This window comes from Eptesicus fuscus, chromosome 9 (genome assembly GCF_027574615.1).
Source record: "Eptesicus fuscus isolate TK198812 chromosome 9, DD_ASM_mEF_20220401, whole genome shotgun sequence".
Classification (NCBI taxonomy): domain Eukaryota; kingdom Metazoa; phylum Chordata; class Mammalia; order Chiroptera; family Vespertilionidae; genus Eptesicus; species Eptesicus fuscus.
Window position 1 is genome coordinate 64,747,071 of NC_072481.1, and position 19,377 is coordinate 64,766,447.

At 44.2% G+C, this 19,377-nt stretch overlaps 1 protein-coding gene across 5 annotated transcripts in view; it reads left to right on the forward strand.

The window, feature by feature from the left end:
- The first annotated feature begins 12,436 nt into the window (after positions 1-12,436).
- LMO4 (LIM domain only 4) overlaps positions 12,437-19,377 on the forward strand; it is a 42,764-nt gene continuing 35,823 nt past the window's right edge. For 2 of the 5 annotated variants that reach the window (XM_028134323.2, XM_054721257.1), the window contains exons 1-2: positions 12,437-13,208; positions 15,997-16,235. In XM_028134323.2, the coding sequence (XP_027990124.1) occupies positions 16,000-16,235 (236 nt within the window). In that variant the 5' untranslated portion in view covers positions 12,437-13,208; positions 15,997-15,999. Of the gene's footprint in view, positions 13,209-15,464; positions 15,577-15,664; positions 15,794-15,996; positions 16,236-19,377 lie in introns of those variants that run through there. The other 3 variants (XM_008157784.3, XM_054721256.1, XM_054721255.1) reach the window with 3 other exon arrangements.

Genomic DNA, 19,377 nt, shown 5'->3' on the forward strand with positions numbered 1-19,377 from the left:
GTCATTTTGTCATCCCTCGGGCTGGCCCTGGGCGACTGGGGGGCTGAGGGGACTGGCAGACTCCAGAGGCAGGTGTGGGGAGCGGCCGGACCTGCCTGGGGGCGGGCCCCGCCATGCCGCACACCTGCTGTCCCAGCGGGGCTGAGGGGACTGGGTGCCGCCATCTTGTGGCTGTGGGCGCCACCATCTTTGAAGGCATGGCAGTCAATTAGCATATTCCCTCCTTATTGGCTGTGGGCACCACCATCTTTGTGAGGGTGTTACAGCCAATTAGCATATTCCATTTTTATTAGATAGGACGGTTTAGAATAGGGTTTGTCAGCCTCAGCACTATTGATATTTTGGGTAGGATAATTCTTCATTGTAGGGGACTTTCTTATGCCTTATGCGATGTTTAGTAGCATCCCTGGTCTCTATCCACTCAAGCCCATAGTGATTCTCTGCCCCCCATTGTGACAACCGAAATTGTACCTAGACATTGCCAAATGTCCACTTGGGGTCAAAATCATCTACAGTTGAGAGCCATAGAAACTAAGGTTGCACAAGGCTATTAAATGAAGCCCATATACTGATTTATTAGGAGAATAGGAATGGGCTGTGAATGCTTTCTTCAACTTGTGAAGCTTTGTAGGATTCCAAGTTTTGAACCTCAGCTTTGACACTGATCTTGAGCAATCACTTGACTTTTATAATTTGAGTTTCTTCAGTTTTAAAATGGAGGCAGTGGTACTTATTATACCAGGTTGTTAAGAAGATAAAATGAGTTGCTTTATGGAAAGAACCCAGCCTGGGGTCCAGCACACACTGAGAGGTCCAGTATTTGTTAGTCTCCCATCTGAGTTAAAAGTAGAAAGATTTGAGTGAAAAACAATACTGTGGCTATTTCTGGCATAAAATCAGCATGTCGGAAGGGGAATCATGTGGGGTGGAAGATGGTGTGTGGAGGAGTGTCCTACCCAACTTCTCAGAACCCGACAGGAATTGATAGTTGTCAGGACACACGAAAACCCAAAAAAGGTGTCAAGGGCACATGAACTCAACAGTGTAAATTTCTACCCTGGTTCTATCTGCCTCGTATATTCAAAATATATGCAAAATCTGATCACTCTTCATTTCCCTTCTGCTATCGCTGTGGTTCAAGCCACAATCATCCCTTGTTTGATTACTGACTGCCAGAACCTCCTGTCTGGTGGTCTCTTTGCTTGTGCCTTAATTCATCTGTAGTTTGTTCTCAACACAGCAGCAAAATGCAAATAAGATTCTATCTCTTTTCTGCTCAGAACCCTCAAACAGTGTCCCTTCTCAATGCAGGTGAAAACCCAAGCCCCTGTTTGCCCCAATCTAAACTTGATCTCCTCTCCTACTATCCCCAGATCCCCTGCCTCCTTCCTGCCTTTCAACCATGCCCAGCACATATCTCCTTAGGGCATTTGTCCTGCAGGGGCTTCTTCCTGGAACCCCATTTCCCTCAGATTCACAGTTCCTTGACTTCCTTTAGGAAGTCTCTGTCCAAATGTTATCATGAGATCTCCTTGACTCACCTACATAAAATTGTAGTCTACCACCGACCCATTCCACTGGGTCCCACTGCTCCCTCTCATTTTTATCCCGCTTTGTTTTTCTTCATGGAAGGTACCACTATTTAACACACAATACTTTATAAACACCATGAGAGCAGGGGCTTTGCTTTTTTGCTGTTCTATCTGCAGCACACTCAACACTAGTTGGCATATAGTAGGTGCTCAATAAATGTTTTTTGAATAAAAAAATGAACAGCAGATAGTAAAATTGTCATGGAGGTAAAAACAAAAACAAAGAAAACCATGAGTCTTTTTGTACTATTAGATAATTGATATGGATCTTTCTTTCTTCCTTTTTTTTTTTTTTTTTTTTGAGAGAGAGAGAGAGAGATTTGGAAGGGAGAGAGGAGTGGGGGGGGGGCGAGAGAGAGAGAGAGAGAGAGAGAGAGAGAGAGAGAAGCATCCATCAATGTGAGAGAGACACATCAGTTGATTGCTTCCTGCATGCACTCTGACTGGGGCCAGGAATTGAACCTGCACAGGTTCTTTGTGTCCTTGACCCAGAATTGAACCCTCAACTCTGGTCTGAGGGCCGGTGCTCTAACCACTGAGAAAAACGGGCCAGGACAATCTGGATTTTTCAATGCCCTTGTGTCTACCAGGCTCATTCTTCCACTGCCTTCCTAAACATTTGGTCATAATAACTCTGACATGTGTAAGTAATATCCTCCTGGCCCACTCTCTAAAACAGTCATGGACACATCGTCCCAAGAGGTGAGAAAGATGGTGCTTACGATTGAGTGACAGGTAGGCCATTAATGAATATCTCTATATATAAAAGGCTAACTGACTGACCATACATCCATCTGACCGTCCGACTGACTGGCCGATACATATGATGCACACTGGCAATTTAAAAATGAACATTGATGACTTGCGCATGCATGATACATATAAAGCTCTCGCTGTTGCCAAATGCATGCATGTGTTTCCATCTGTCAATGTTGATCGTGAATTTGGTTGACACTTCTATTATAGAGAAAAGGGAATAGCAATATTAAAATATTTCTCCTAATTAATTTTCTTTCAATGTGCATGAATCCGTGCACTGGGCCACTAGTTAGGCAATAAAAGAGGTAGACTGCTCTATGTTGGTCTAGTGTACCCAAGAGTGGGACCTGTAGAAAGCCAGTTGGGTCCTTGGATCTAGAATTTGTTCAGATGCCCCCACGTGCTGCAGAAGTCTGTTCCTCAGGCTCATTATGAGATCTCCTGTGGCCCAACACTCACGCTTTTTTATGACATTTTGGATGTGCCTGTCTGTCCCTCATCCATAATTCCAGCTTTCACCTTTTAGCCACATATATTTTGGCTGACATTTGACATTTGTCACTTTTTTTTTTTATTGTCTAGTATCTATTTCCTTGTAGGGTATTGCCTTTCTCTTACTCTATAGAGGGGACTTCCAGGGCTTGCCCACTAAGAAAGTTTAAGAGGCTGCTCCTTCCTTTTGTCAAGGAGGCAGGCATATGACCTGAGAATGCCCAATAAATAGGGCCCAAGGATGGGAACAGTTGGAGGTTCCTGTACTCGCAACATCACACTAACCACCTTGTTCCTGCTAAAAGCCTACTGTTGAAATTCCTGCTTCGTGACTAAAGAGCTCCTCTGTTCTTGCTTTTTCTCAAATTGGTCCTCAGGTCTGATGTCAATTCTAGAATCCCTTATACATTTCTGTATGAAAGATACAGTGAGCTTGGAAGAGGACCTTGAGCCTCAGAAGAGATGGCAGCCTGGCTGACATCTTGATTTCAGCCTGATGAGCCACTGAGCATGAGTTGGTTATTGTTGATTATAAACTCAAATCCTAACTGATACACACCTTATTGTGTGTGTGTTTTTTTTATAGATATTTTTAATTTTTTTATATTTTATTGATTTTTTACAGAGAGGAAGAGAGAGGGATAGAGAGTTAGAAACATCCATGAGAGAGACACATCAATCAGCTGCCTCTTGCACACCCCCTACCGGGGATGTGCCCACAACCAAGGCATGTGCCCTTGACTGGAATCAAACCTGGGACCCTTGAGTCCGCAGGCCGACGCTCTATCCACTGAGCCAAACCAGTTTCGGCTGATACACACATTATCGTAATGAGGACTCTCCAGTTTCTTTGCTCCAAGTTCTGCTAGGGAGGGGGATGGGACAACAAGGAGCAAGTAGAATTCAGATTAGAGGGAAGGAATTTGCCTTTTCTCACAGCTTTTGTATTATAATTTTCTATTGGGGCATACCAGATTATTATAAATTTAGTGGCTTAACACAACACCCACCTGTGATTTCAGAGTTTCTATGGGTAAGAAGTTGGGGAATGGCACAGCTGAGTTCTCTGCTCAGTGGCTCACCAGGCTGCCATCTCTTCGGAGGCTCAAGTTCCTCTTCCAAGATCACTGGTTGTTGCCAGGATCCACCTGCTTACAGCTCTAGGACGGAGGTCCCTATCCACTGAGGTCCCAGCTGTTGACTGGGGACCATTCTCAGCTCTAGAAGCTACCTTTAGGGCCTTGCCATAGGTCCCTTCCATGATGTCTCTCACATATGGCAGTTTGTTCCTTTAATCTCTTTTACTTCTTCCATTCTGACCTTTAGACCCTCTTTTAAAAGTTCTCACCAACCCTAGCTGGTTTGGCTCAGTGGATAGAGCATTGGCCTGCGGACTGGAGGGTCCCGGGTTTGATTCCAGTCAAGGGCACATACTGGCTTTGGGCTCAATCCACAGTAGGGGGTATGCAGGAGGCAGTCGATCAATTATTCTCTCTCATCATTGATGTTTCTCTCTTTCTCCCCTCTTCCTTCCTCTCTGAAATAAATAAAAAATATATATATTTTAAAAAGTGCTCACTATAGTAAGTCAGGTCCACACTCAAGAAGGGATGCTGTTCTACCAGGGGGTGGGAATCCTGGGAACATCTTAGAATTCTAACTACCACAATGCTGTGAGGATGCCACAGGAATGGTCCAAAATTATCATATGTATTCAAAGAAATAAGTCCAGGATAGTTGGCTGCAGTGGCTGACATCCATGGATATAGCTTTGTCCTATAGGCCATTGCCAGGGCTTGCTGTAGAACAATGCATTTGGGGTGTCAGTGTTGGGGGGGGGTATTAATGTTTCTAGAATGATTGATCAGTAGATGCTTGGTTTTTTTGTTTGTTTGTTTTGTTTTTTTTTGTAAAGGACACATTTATTTGTGCATTTTTTATGTTTGTTCCTTTAAATGGCAGCCTTTAGAAGGTGCTTGCTGACAGGAAGAATCACACACATCTGTTCCTCTAGCTAGAAAGAATGTATTCTTTGGTCATGGGGCTACCAGCAAAAATCATTCTGCCACCCACATCCATCAGGAAAAAGAGATAATTCTCTATTAGCCATTTGGCAAAATTGAAACCAAATAATTGTAGCACAACAGTGTCTAGAATCCATGACACCTGCTTAAAAAATAAATCTCTCCTGGCTTTGTCTTCCCCTTATTTTCAATAACTGCTCCAGTATTATTGCCACTGCATTAATCTAGCAGCAGGAAACCATTATCCTATGACAACAGACTCTTCCATTAACATTATCTTTTAATTTTGAGATTGTTTATATGACTGCTAGAAGCTCCTAAATTAAGATAAAATGAAGAAAGAATTATTTTCTTTAACCCAAGTGCTCAGTCAAGTTACCCACCCCCAATCTTGACTGTGCTGGTGAAGAGACACCATTATTTTTGTATCAGATTACTAAATACCATTTGAGTATAAGTTGAAATTACTAGAAATCTAGACATGCTTTAAATGTCATCTAGAAAATAACCATTAAACTTTAAATTATTATTCATATTATTTGCTATATTGCATGGCCTATATTAATAGTTGAAAATATGGGTAATTTTTCTAGGAAGCAATTGTAGTAAATAAAACAATAATGAAATTATGATGATGAAAACTCAGTAAAGAAATAGGGAAACATTTGTCCAGTTAGTAGAATTTATACTGAAAAATAATTGAATTTGGATAATGTAGCATAAATGAGACAGGAAGAAAACAAACCTAAATTAAAAGAAAGTTGTAATTGCTAGTGATTATTGTTTAGTGTTCTGAAAAATGGACTTTAAAGTGACAACTATATCACATTAAGTGGTATCTGTAAATTTTATATCAAATGTATTACATTCTTTCATATGAAAACTTGCTTACTATCTGTTAATTATAAAGATTCTCTTTTATTCCATCAGCTATATGCTAACACTTGAAGACACTGTAAAATCTTTCAGTCTACGTTTTGCTCTATCCTCACCTGTTCCAATGGTCTCAGGGCTTTCTTTCCAAATGGCTACAAATGAGTATATCTATCTATCTATCTATCTATCTATCTATCTATCTATCTATCTATCTAAAAACCTAATATGCAAATTGTCCCAACGGGAGTTTGACCGGGAGACCGATCACTCGCTATGTTATGCGCTGACCACCAGGAGGCAGCGTGGAATGAAGGAAGGCCCCTCCCGGCAGCCGGAAGGCCCAGATGGGCCCTGATAGCCGGCCAGGCCTAGGGACCCTACCCATACGTGAATTTTGTGCACCAGGCCGCTAGTATTTAAATAATTTTTAGAATAGTGATATTATGCATTCAGTAGTCTAGGTCTATGATTCCCCACTCCCATGGGTAAACCACAGAGAAGAAAATTAATAGAAACTGAGTTACTGTTTTAATTGAAATTGTACTGGAAAAAAAAGCTTAAGTTGTGAATTCCCATATTGTTAATGTAGTTCAAGTAGGCCATCAATATGTGTCCTATTTACTGATAGGTGCAAAATAGGTGGTGGGAGATCAATCAAAACCCCTTTCCATAAATTACCATGACTTCTAGAAATTATCAAAACTTCACTGGAGTGTCATACGTAGTCTTCCCAGCAATGAGTTATAGTCAATAATTCATTCCCTGACTGAGCTGATAACAGGGCAGATATTCTAATAATGTGCCAGGATTTACTACTGGACACAGCAGTAAGTAGGAATTTCAATGCAGTGTTAAATGTTATCTCAGTGGAGAAAAGCAATAAAAATAGAGAAAAGAGAGGCATCTGGGTACAATGCTTGGATGTTTTAACCCTCTAATTAGAACAAACGTGTATGAAGGTAGCGTTGTTTAAGTTTAATTCTTTCTTTGAAGCGAATTGTTTCCAGCGTATTGTTCTGTAATGACTTCTCCTGGTCTTATTTATTGTCAGACAGCACAACAGATGGCTCTAAAAAAACGCTGAAAAGAAACTCTATTTTATTCTTGAGTTGTCTTCCCAAAATTTTAAATGGCATCACTTGAGTATATATATATGTATATATATATATATATTTTATATATTTATATTTTAAAGACCCCCCCATTATCATCTTAGACTAAAAGTCTTAAATATATTTTCAGTGATTTCTTATCATATAGAGAAATCGACAAATTTGCTTTCTCTGTCAGAATGTTTTGAAGCTGGAAAAGAAGTGGTGATTCATCAAAAACAATTTTATTATGAAATTTGATTTATGTTGAGAAATATAAATGATGACGTTATAATGTGTACCTCTGCGTGGAAGGAACACATTTTAGTCAATTGAGTTATCCAATTTTATTATTTAAAAAAATCCATATCTGGTTGTTCTTTTTATTCTAAAAAATTTATGGCACTGTATAGAGTAGAAATGTGTGTTTTTCATGTCTATGGACAGCTATGGATTGAACTCCCCTAATTCCACCAGGGTCATTCATTATAATTAGATGAATGAATATTATCATATTTTCATCAACTTTTTTTGTGAGCAAATAGAAACCAGTATTATATTTTAAAATATTATATTTTATTACAAATCTACATAGAGAAAGTGCTTAATTATATCAATACTATAATTAAAAGTGACACTAACGAAAAAAACACACGTGGTTTTGGTAACTTAAAATTTTTGAATTATTAGCCTTTCTTTTACCAAGAACAATTAGTGGGAACATAAGGGGGAATGAATTATGTTTTAATGCTTTAGTTTCTCCATCAATAAATGCTCATTTTCATCATCTTGGATAGGAACTGTAATTAATGTTAAATGGAATTGCTATTTTTCTACTGGATTTATAATTTTAATATATATTTTAGTAATAACCACCTCATATATACACAAATGGCCCAGATATCTACATACACTCCTTTGTAACTATTACAAAATTAAATTTATCCATAATAAAATGTAACTCGGCTTTAATAAGCATTGCCTGTCAACCCAGTAGATCATTTAGAAGACCCTAATGAACATTTAATATACTCACGTATACAGTCTGATAATTTACTTGCAATAATAGATGTAGAATATCACTTGTGTTTGAATATTGTTGACAGAATTCAGTCCTGGAAGTAGGTAGTATCAATAAGCCAAATATTTTTCCTATGATATCATCAGTATGAAGCATATTCATATAACAAGATTTACAGATAGCTCTGAGGCAGATCTGGGGGATTTTAAAAGTCCTGTTCCTACCTTAATTAATATATATGTGAAGAAAGTGAGTCATTTCTTGCCAATATAAAATGTGCCCTTGCTATGTCAGGCAAAATAGTTGTCAGAGATGTATTTCCTCCTTTGCCATCATCTTTTTCAACTTTCCCATCATGTCTAGGAGTTTCAAATATCCTAAGCCAATAGAATAATTAAAAGAAAAATCTACATGTTAAATTATATTTCTTATCACAACAATATCAATGCTGTTTCGTTTTCCTCAGTGATCTTCTAATTATTTTATTGTAACAAATCTACTTCACTATGCTTTTCACCCTATAAAAGAGAGGTTAGGATAGAACTTCTTAAATACCGATTAATATAATTTGATGGGACATTTACCAAATGTAGATATTTGGATTGCTTAAAAAAAACAAACACCCTGACCTGTGTGACTCAGTTAGCTGGAGCATGGTTCCAAAGGGTCACGGGTTGGATTCTAAGTCACATTGCAGGTTCGGTCCTCCATCATGGCATGTGAGGGAGGCAACCCATCGATGTTTCTCTTTCCCATTAATGTTTTTGTTTGTCTCTCTCTCTCTTTCTTTCCTCTCTCTCTTTCTTCCTCTCTCTCTAAAATCAGTAGAAACATATCTTGGGTGAGGATTAAAAAATAAATAAATCCTATATTATAAAAGCATAGTATGCTAATTGTCTCCTCGACTGGGATTTCATCCAGGAGTTCGACCAGGGGGTGGGGCCGGCCATGGGAAGGAAGGGAGTAACCAGCCAGCAGCCGGCAGCAGCTAGGAACCCTACCAGTGCACGAATTTTGTGCACTGGGCCTCTAGTAAATAAATAAATAAATAAAACACAAGAATGTTCTAATATAGTAACTACCTAACTCTTTTATCACAGGAAACATGTAGTGAAATATTGGTTAGGGATTTTAAAAGACTTAAACTAATATCAATATTTAAAACCAGGGTATGGTTCTTTGAAATGCAGTTTCTTGATATGTTGAGTTTGCTATAAACCCTATCCTTTTAAAAAGACCGGGATCGAACCCAAAACCTTTTGGTGTATGGGACAATGCTCCAACCAACCAAGCCACCAAGCCAGGGCTAAAGCCCTATCCTTAAATGCTGCTGCAGTCTACCTGACTCTGTTTATTGTCCAGTACTACCCCCCAGCCAACAACATCATACAAAACTGGCACGGACCTAACTGCCATTCCTCCTCCTTGGGTTTTCTCTTTACATCTTTAACATTTTGGAATTGTTGTCCTAGACTCAATCTTGCTGGATTCACCTTAGCTGAACCTTTAGATTTCAAGGGATCTCTGTGATGGCAGCAATAAAGGTAGGCAGATTATATTTTTTTAAATTTCCTCCCTAAAAAAGACTGCCTTCACAACCAGTTCTGCATTGACTTTACAAGGATAAAATATTTTTTCTTGAGAAAGAACTGGGGGACTTTGTCTTGGAGGTTGCCATTTCAGTATCACATAGTCTGGCTGTGCTCAAGGTATGTAAGGCAACATGGGTCTGTGTGGAACCTCTGTCAGTCCACCGGAGAGTCTTGGAGAACTGTCACTTGGAGAATGGAAACATGGTTATGATTGAAGGCCTTAAATAAGAAGAAGGTAAGGTACGGACATATAATTTGGGGGCAAATAGGGGAAATGACAGCTCGATCTAGTATCAACACGGTTTCTACCTTTAAGACTCAAGAAAGAAACAATTTGAGTTTCTCTTTTCCAAAACAATGTACTCGTATTTCTCATTGTAGGTAAGTAAGCTGAATGATGAATGTATGATGCCAGCAGAGTTTTCTTAAAACTTCTAGGCACAATATAAGATTATTATTTTGAATTCAGGTGATTTTACTATATACCAGGATTACTCCTTTGAACACTGTTTTATATTTGTTTGAAGAATACCTGAATAGAGAAATCACCTACCCATAATGAAGTTGTGTGTGTTTAGCACCAGTTGAAATAAAAGATTGACACTGCTTTTCATTCAAGCATTTCATACCACAAATTTTGCTCTTCAGAAGAGGATGGACTGCAAAATGCAAAGAATGCAAAAATAAAAATCGCCCAGTGGTGGCGCTGTGGTTAAAGTACACCTGAATTTTGATTACAGTGAATGTATTTACTCCCTACCTCCCAGAAGAGACTGTTAGCCATTATCGCTTTTGTATTTCTATAACCACAACATCAGCAAATAAAGCTCTCTGGTAATATACTCCACCCACGCTAATCTACCAGGACATGTGTAAGGACCTCACTACACATAGAATAGTACTAACACCAAAACCACCTGCTGCTAGGCCCTTTCTAGACTAGAGTTCTATATTCAAAGTTTTATCCATCATTCTCTCGTTCTCTCCTTTCCTTCCATAGAAACTACGTGGATCCTTTTGGGGAATCACTTGGTGATATCTGAACATGTGCCTGGTTAAATTTCCAACATTTCCTTTTAAAGATTTTATTGTAGCATTAATACTTCAGGAAATACTTAAAGTACCACACCATTACAGAACAATGTATTATGTGTTCTATTTAAGAAAATATTTTTTTAAAAGGAGCAAGTAAGACCATTTTGCTTAATTCCCTAACTTATAGATGACAAAATTAAGGCCCGGAGGAGGAAACTTACTTGTACATGACAAATCGTAAGTTAAGATCTTGTGTCATCTCTTTTTGACTATTATAAATTACTAACAAATTAACACTGAACCAGGGAATTAAAATGTGTGCATTATTTGTTCATGGGGTTCCTTTCCTCATTTGGTTTAACTTAGTTTTCCTTACTAACCTTCAAGGAATATATTACATCTTTTAAGTTGGCCGTCTTTAATCACACCCATCTGCAGCTGTTTGCTGTACAGGACATTTTAATTACTACTGTAGTTTTAATGATTAAAAAAACTGTTTTTCGTATGAGCACTTGATCATAAAAATGCAAGTTTAAATACCAATCAATAAAATTAATTTAATTTTGGTGCGAGAAGTATAAAGAAATGAGTACTCAGCTAGGTATTTAAAAGGTCCTCTGCTCGATGTTACAGGCAATGATTACTGTTTCTTTTGCAGCTTAGTTTTGATGGTGTGAGAGACAGAAAATCTCCACTCAGACACAAAACCCAGAGGTGCTTCACGTCTGCATTGTCTAGCTAGCTTCTCCTGCAGGTTCCTTTTCTCAACCTAGCAGTGCGGAGTGTAAGACAATATGAAAACTTGTCCCACAAGGCTGGTTTTACTTAATGACACTTAGCAGAAGGGCTTTGCACTTTCATGATAATTTCCACCAGAAAAATCTCTCTGGAACTTAATAATAATAATCAGACCTAATATTAGCCTCAGATCAGGGATTTATTAAACCTATTTGGCACAGAAGACAAAGTTGAATGACTAGGTATTCAAGCATCTAGGCTGAGCTTCAGCCCTGGAAAGAGACTCCCAGGCTAGTACCCTAAAAGCATTCCTCAAAACTTGATTTATACTGGAAGTGACCTTTCTTACTCTCCAGCGGCTGTGAGATTGCGAATTTTGCAATCACGTCCATTTGCTTTTGAGGGCCCTAAGGAATTCGGCCTCTCATCCTCCACAACAGGATGGATAGACCAGCAAGGCTCCCCCCCCCTCCCCCCCCCCCCCGTTTTCCTCAACTTCAAAAATAAGGATTGTGATCTATTTATCACCAACAATTGACAAATACCTATGAAGTGCCTAGTAGGCATTTGGTTTATACTCGGGTTAATCAGAAGGGGGGAGGGGGGGTGAAGCAAGCAGTATGTAGGATCTGTGGGTTCCCTTACTGGTTTTCCCTAGTTAACTAAACTTCCGCTAGGTTCATAAATCTCCAACACCGTGAATTATTTCTTAAACCACGTCTTCTGCATGTGTGTGTGAAGCCCACCGCCCTTAAGATTTTGGGAAGAGTTTTCTTCCCCAACAGGAAAAGACCCATTTCTGAGAAAGAGGTGAAGTTAAGTTTCCTCCGGGTCTCGCCTCCGCTCGAGGGGAGGTCAATCCCCCAGGGGCGCACGGGTGCCCGTCCCGAGAGTGTCCCGCGCGCTCGGAAGGCAGGTGCGGCTCCCCGCGCCTCCGCTGGCGACCCCGGGCCGCGCCGGGCAGCTCCGGCGGGTCCCCGGCGGCCGGGTCCCCGGAATCGGGCCCTTCCCTTCTCCTCCCTCGGCCGCTCCGCCGCCAGGCTCTCTCCCCCCCCCCCCCCCCCCCGCCCCCAGAGTCTCGTTTCAGGCATCCCTTTGTCCTTCCCCGGATTGGCAGGTTTTATTATTCCGCCTGAACAATCCGGCCGCCCAGTGGCTGAGGGTCGCTGACGTCGGCGGCGGAGCCGGGGAGTAGTTGGGATTCTGCTCTGTCAGTAACACATGTGTGAGGACCGCGGAGGGAGCGAGTGAGCCCGCGAGAGGCCAGCGCCGCCGCCGCCGCCGCCTCCGAGCAGGGCAGCGGCGACCCGGGCAGCAGCCCCGGCAGCGGCGCAGGCTCCCCGCGCGCCGGGCCTCGGCCGGCCGCCGCTCCCCGCCTCCCCGGCGGCCCGCCTCCCGGGCTCCGCACCCGCCGCCGCCGCCGCTCCCGGAGCTGCTGTTTCTGCGGCTGCTCCCCGGCCGAAGGTGCAGGAGGCTCGGCCGTGCGGCCGCCGCCAGCCCGGAGCGAGCGAGCTGAGCGAGCGCGCGGGAGGGAGGAAGGCGGCGGAGGAGGAGGAGCGGGAGGCGCGCGGGCGGGGGCGGGGGCCGCCGGGCGGGGAATCTACAAAGTGAAGCCACATTGCCAAACTTGCAGCAGCGATTGCAGCAGTTGCTGCCGCTGCGCCGCGCCGGAACCGCGCCGCGCGGGCCGAGGGCTCCTCCGCTGCTCGCACGGAGCCAGAGGCGGAGGACGAGGACTGAGACTGACACTTCTGTTCCCGGCCGCCTGCCACTTACGCGGCCCCCCTCCCCGCCCCCCAACCCAGCTTCAGAGCCACGCGTTTAAAAAAAAAAAAAAAAGCCCGTAGCCCCATCCTCCCCTTTCCTGGTTCTGCAAGTACCCCCCCTCCCTCCAGCCAAGGCGCCCCTTCCTTGGAAGCCGAGCGGCTCCGCTCGCATTTCGCCGCCGCCGCCGCCTCTCGCAGTATTGCAATATAGGGGAGAAGCAGGTAAGGGGACCGCCGGGGAGCCCGGGCGGGGGGTGGGAGGAGGGGACCGCTGGGGGCCGGCGCTGTTTCCTGGGGCTTCCTTCCCTCGGCCGTCCCGAATGGCAAGTAAACAATAACGTTGGCTTGGATAATGCGCGAGTCCGAAACTACCGAGGCCGCCGGCCTGCGAGCGAGCGCGGAGGGCAGCAGCCCCGGCCGCCAGCTTTGTAGCGGTTCCTGCTTACAAAAGGGTTCTCGGAGCCCGGGCTGGGGAGGACCTTGGAGGGGGTGGGGAGGTTTTCAGCTCCGAAGGGAGAGGCAGCGGGCGCTGCTTGGAGGGTTTAAGGGTGAGAAGTAGTGTGGGGGAAATAGGAACGACCCCCCCCCCCTCTAGTAAACACTGTTTTTGAAACAGTGGCAAAAAGGATCTAAGTGAGCAGGGTTCGGTGTTGCTGGGTCTTTTAAAACATTCCTCCTGGTTTGCAAGTCTTTTGTTCCAATCCAGGAGAAATCCGGTGAATCACCTAATTAAAATCAAGACATGAATTAAGCATCCATTTTTGTACTACAAATTGCCAGCCCTACGTTCCTCCCTCCCTTGGTCTCCATTAAAAAACACCAGAGACGTTGTTAAAGGGGGGCAGATTTTGCCTCTAGCTGCCAGTTCTGCTTTCTATTTCACTGACTATCCCAGGACCTAAATTGCTTGGCTATGTAATTACTAGAGTATAAGCCTATTTAACTTAAAAGCTTTCTTTTTTTTTTCCAACTCTAAATGAAACTTGATGAGGGCCCGTCCTTAGTTATCAGGGGAGTCAGTTTCTGGTCAGTCCTCTTGATTCATCTCTTTTAGATTTAATCAGCATTAAGGTATTGCTTGTCCTTAAGAGCTTTAGCTAATGGGGTTACTGGATGCTTTTCTCAGTGTAATGTTTCCTTTTCAAAAAAAAAAATATATACATATATATTTACCTCTCACCAAAGAGGGGGGCGGGGAAGAGCTTGCAATCTCCTCCCTCCCTCTCCCCTTTTAAAAAGGAATTCGGAGCGATTAAAACGTTGGGGGGAAACAGTTTAAAGACCCAGGGCAGGAAATGCAGATTCATTTGGGTTAGGGCTGAAATTGTAACAAAAAGCAATTCCTCGAGTAAATGCATCAGATAAATCAATTTACATAAAGGTATGATGCATTCGGATAAATGCAATGCTAATGGGTTTTAGAGTGGTCTTGTTTCCCAAGTCTCAGGGTTTTGTTACAGCTTAATTGGTGCAGTTCTTATTCTGGTTTATTGTGCGGTCTCCGGACACACGTTCCGGGACTCTTTCGGAGGAAATGTGTTTAAAATCGGCCTATTTAAGGAACCCGAGTTCTTGTTTCGTTCCCTTCCCCTCTTTTTTTTTTTTTTTTTCCCCTCAGCAGCCAAGTTGGGCCGGGGACAGGCAAAGTTCGCCCTCTCCCTTCTGAGGTATCAGCTGAATGTCTTGAGCAGATAGCTGGGAGCCTGGGGGGAGCCCGCACTCTCGGCTTACAGAGGACAAAGACAAAACAGGCTGCTTAATTGGCAGTAAATAACTTGATCTTTTTATAGAATAAGTGACTGGAGGAACACTAGGACTTTATTGGACTCCGGGTTGGAGGCAACAAATTAATCGGTTTAGGCTAAGCTTTATAAATTGATTCCCATATTATACCCCAGTTGCTTCTCTCATGACATTCATTAGAAAGAGTGGGGAATTTTTTTTAAAAGCAGTTTTGGTGACAGCAGGACTGGCTCGAATGTAACTTGTGCATCCTTGAATAGTGCCTTCTCCCATATTATCTGTACCCCTCCCCTAACCCCCCCCCACCCCCACCCCCTTGGAGGAACAAAGCTTTAGCATTTAAATTGCTGATCAAGGGCAGATTAGTGAGACCAAAGTGGAGCGTGTTTGTATAGGAAGTTAACAGGCATCCTAAAGTTCAATGATCTATTATTCTTGCCTGTGTCCTGAAAACCCAGAGAAAACACTCATTGATCTTCAAAATGAAATGAGATTTGGAACAATAATGGGAGATGGCGGTCACCACAATGGCATGTGAAAGGTGCTGTTTAAAATACGAAAAACCAGTTTCGCAACTTTACACACCGCCCCCGCCCCCCCCCCCCTTCCTCCCTCTCGGGTCCCCGAGCCTCCCCTCCCACCACCACGCTCTCCCATCATCTCCCCTCGGCCTGTTCCTCCCTCCCTTTGCAGAAAACCCAACTATTTCCAACTTGTGAACTGCAGCTGCACTTCCCAGGGCAGAGCTCGGGAGGGAACGTGGCTCCGGCCGAGGCCGCCTCCCCACTCCCCGCGGCTCGCACTCGGGGCTCGGCCGGGGCTGGGGAGGGGCCGGGCGCGGCGGTGGGTGGGTTTGACCCTCATTTGCTGGAGGCGGGCGGCAGAGGAGGGGAGGAGAGGGCGGTGGGCGGAGGCGGGGGCTGGGAGGAGGCGCCGCGAGGGGTGGAGCGCGCCGCCGAGCCTGGCTCTCGGAGTTTTGACAGTACCCAAGCTGGAATTGTCAGCAGTGGCGAGCGCTGGAAAGTTGAGAGGAGCTCGTGGCCTCAGAACAAAGCTTGAGAAAAGTAAACAGGCGGCTGCTGCCGGCGAGCCTCCCTCCTTCCCTCTCCCCTCGCCCTCCTTCCCGCCCTTGCCCTGCTGCTTCCTTCCAGCAGGTCTGGGGGGGCGGGGGGGGGGAACTGCTCGCTAGCTCACGCGGCACTTACTAACTTTTGCATCGCCCGTGTTTTTTGTATTTCTCTCCCTTTCCCCTTCCCGCCTTCTGCAGACCATGGTGAATCCGGGCAGCAGCTCACAGCCGCCCCCGGTGACGGCCGGCTCCCTCTCCTGGAAGCGGTGCGCAGGCTGCGGGGGCAAGATTGCGGACCGCTTTCTGCTCTATGCCATGGACAGCTACTGGCACAGCCGGTGCCTCAAGTGCTCCTGCTGCCAGGCGCAGCTGGGTGACATCGGCACGTCCTGTTACACCAAGAGCGGCATGATCCTCTGCAGAAATGACTACATTAGGTAAGACTTGGCTGCCCTTCCCAAGATGGGAAAGTAGAGCAATGGCAAGGCCAAAGGTTACCAAGGGCTTTACGGAAAGGAGCAGAGCTCCTAGGAGAATACATTGTAGTCTTCACCTGCTGGTTGGCTGAATTTAAGGGGTTCAAGAAGCATGGGTTAATCTTCGAGTTTTTATTGACAAATGAATGGCGAATGCTACACTAAATGAAAACTGCCCATCTGGTGCCGCGAGGTGTGCAAAAGTTGGGCACTCCGGGGACCAAAATTTTAAGTGGTCAGCCCCAACCGGACCCTCTGCTAAAAATAAAACATCTCAAGTGAGAGTTAAGCTGCTTTCGTAAGGTAGGGATGGACATAGAATGGAGACAAAAGATTGATTTAAAGGCGAAATTAGTGAGAAATTATTTGCCTCATGTGGTGGCTAATTATGATATTTACATAAGCACCTTTAAACTTTTTTTGCGTGTAAAACTGATCCATTCTTTGTGTCGTGTCTCCTTGTGAAAAATGCTGATTACCCATCAGTTTAAAGACTTGTAATGCCTACAGGAAAAGACAACACCAAAACTTAATGGTAACGACATACTGTTACTTGGAGGCTTGTGCTGCTCAGTTTTAGTGTGTGGTTTGTGATGTAGAATCTGTAGCTTTTAACTACTGAGGAATGTTCAGATTTGGGGTTTATTGTTGTCATTTGTATCATTACCCTTGGTTCCCAAAAGAGATTCAGGAAAAGAGACTATAGAATATACTAACCTTGCATTTTAAAGCGCAATGTATAGGAACATTGATATGGCAGTGTAAGCAGTCTTTTCCAACAAGTTTCAGTGCAATTAATGGAAAGAATTCAGGAGGTCCGGTGCCTATAGGATCTTTTCAGGTGAACTCAAGCTACTTAAACTCATTAATTTGAAAGGAGGCATTTGAAGGATTACACATTTAATTTGAGTAAATGGTTTGATAGACTGATGCACATGAATGCTTCTAGGAGGTGTTTTGTTTCAACATCCAGTAATTAAAAAAAAAAAAAAAAAACCACGCACACACCGTTGATACTAGAGAAATGCTCAAGCTCAAGAACCGCTCACTTTGAAAAAGAATTGCATTCTATTTCAATTTCTGCTCTAAACCATTTTCTTCATAGTGATTAGTAGAAAATTTTGTTCTTTTTTTCCCCCAATGGCAGCAAATCAGTGGACGAGATATTTTGTTCAAAGTTTAGCTCCATTGTGATTCCCTCACTCTGCATTTAAAAACTGAAAAGGATCCCTATGTGGTTCAGAGCTGAGTGTGTGTATATTTACCCCAGTGGTATCCTTAGTGTAAAATGATGGAGCAAAATGACATTTGATTATTCCAATGAAGCAACCTATGTCCACTCTGCTGGCATCCTCAATCAGCCAAGTAAAAGAAATACATGATGGGAGAGGGCTTTTACTGAGAAATTAAGATGGCAGCATTAATTTCACTAAGTGTTCTTTCAGAGGTAAATGTTGGAAAACCAGCAGGAGCATGAGTGTAATGCTTTCTGGTCCTCCTTCCAAGCGGTGCCATGAGCTTTGACAGTATTGTAATTAAATAGAGAACAAAACTGGGGTAAGAAAGGACGGTGGTTTGAAGTGGAAAAATTGACAGTGCTGTTCAGACACGGTGAATGGTACAGATGCATCTCTTCTCCAAGTGCCTTCAAAAAACCTTTGCTTCTGATTACCACTAATTAAAAAGAAGATGGGTCCACTTGCATTCCCTCAGGACAAGTTTAGGCAAGTGGGTTCCTGGGACTCTCCACTCCTTTCCCTATACTTGAGGCCAAATATAAATGCCCATTTGTTGTTTTCGGGTGGCTTAACGGAGCAGTGGAGGATGTGTGTGCCGGCCTAGCCTTATTAATTGGGCCCTTATTCTCCTTCCTTTCTTTTTTCCTCTGAATTTGAAAACTGGAGCTCGGCTTGTTCTTGAACTGGATGCTCTCGTGAAAGCCTTTTAGATCTGTCTCTGAGGGATGAGTTCTAGCTCTACCAAATTGATGGCCTCAGACTCGGCTCAGGGCTCATCGGCAGCTGACACTCTTCAGCCCCCAATTTTAGGAATCTCTGAAGTCTTTCTTCAGTGTTTCCTCCCTCTGCCCATCAAGATGCCAGAAGGGTGGAAAGGTGGGAGGCCTGCACTATCCTTTTCCTCTCAGCTACCCCTCCTCCCGAATCTCGCTGCAGGAGGACACTTGTTGGAGGAGCTGTCTAGTCTCCATGGAGGGTCCCTGAAGGGCAGAGTAATCCGCTCTCGGGCCACCAGGTGAAGGGGACCGACCCTTCGGCCCCAAGGCCTGGCTGGGACCACAGAGCGATTTATTAAGGGCTTTTAAACTGTCTGACTTGGAGGTTGTGAGCTTTTTAAAAACAACCAAGATCTGGCTAAAACGCTGCGGGAGAGCCGGGAGAGGGGTGTGTGTGTGTGTGTGTGTGTGTGTGTGTGTGTGTGTGTGTGTGTGTGCGGGAGGGGGGGGGGGCGTTGGTAGTATGGGGTGTGTGTGTGTGTGTGTGTGTGTGTGTGTGTGGCGGGAGGGGGGGGGGGCGTTGGTAGTATGGGCACTGCTTTTCCCAGTCCCCTCTCCCCTGGGCGACCAAGTGTGGATTGGGCAGAGCTGGGCTCCTGCCTCCTCTCCCTCCAAGATTTGAGATAAAGCGGCTGCCTTGCTGCAGCGAATCCGCACAATTAAAAGCTTTAATTAGTGGCTCCTCCATTTTCTTAGTTCTGATGGGCTTTATCTAATGAGATCTGGTCTCTGGCTTAGATCTGCTCCGAATGACGTGTCCGCAATGAATGAGAGCTGCGTTGCAAACAAAACATTTAATTAACAAAATTGGCCTCTAAGAGAGGGAGGGAAAGGCAGGGGTGGAGGTGGAGAGGAGGGGAGAGTGAATCTTAAAGGGGCCAACGCCTGTCTCCTCCCCCCCACCTCCCCATTTTTACAAAAGTTGGCCAACCTTGAAACTGTCCCCTTCCTCCCCAGCCCCCGACCCCCCAGCGCAATGCAAGCGCCACCAAGCAGCTTCGGAACTCCGTTTCTCTTCTCTCCAAACCCCTCTTCCTCCACCCCCACCTCGGGCCCTGTGAGTGGCTCGGAAAGTGCGGCCAGAGGAGG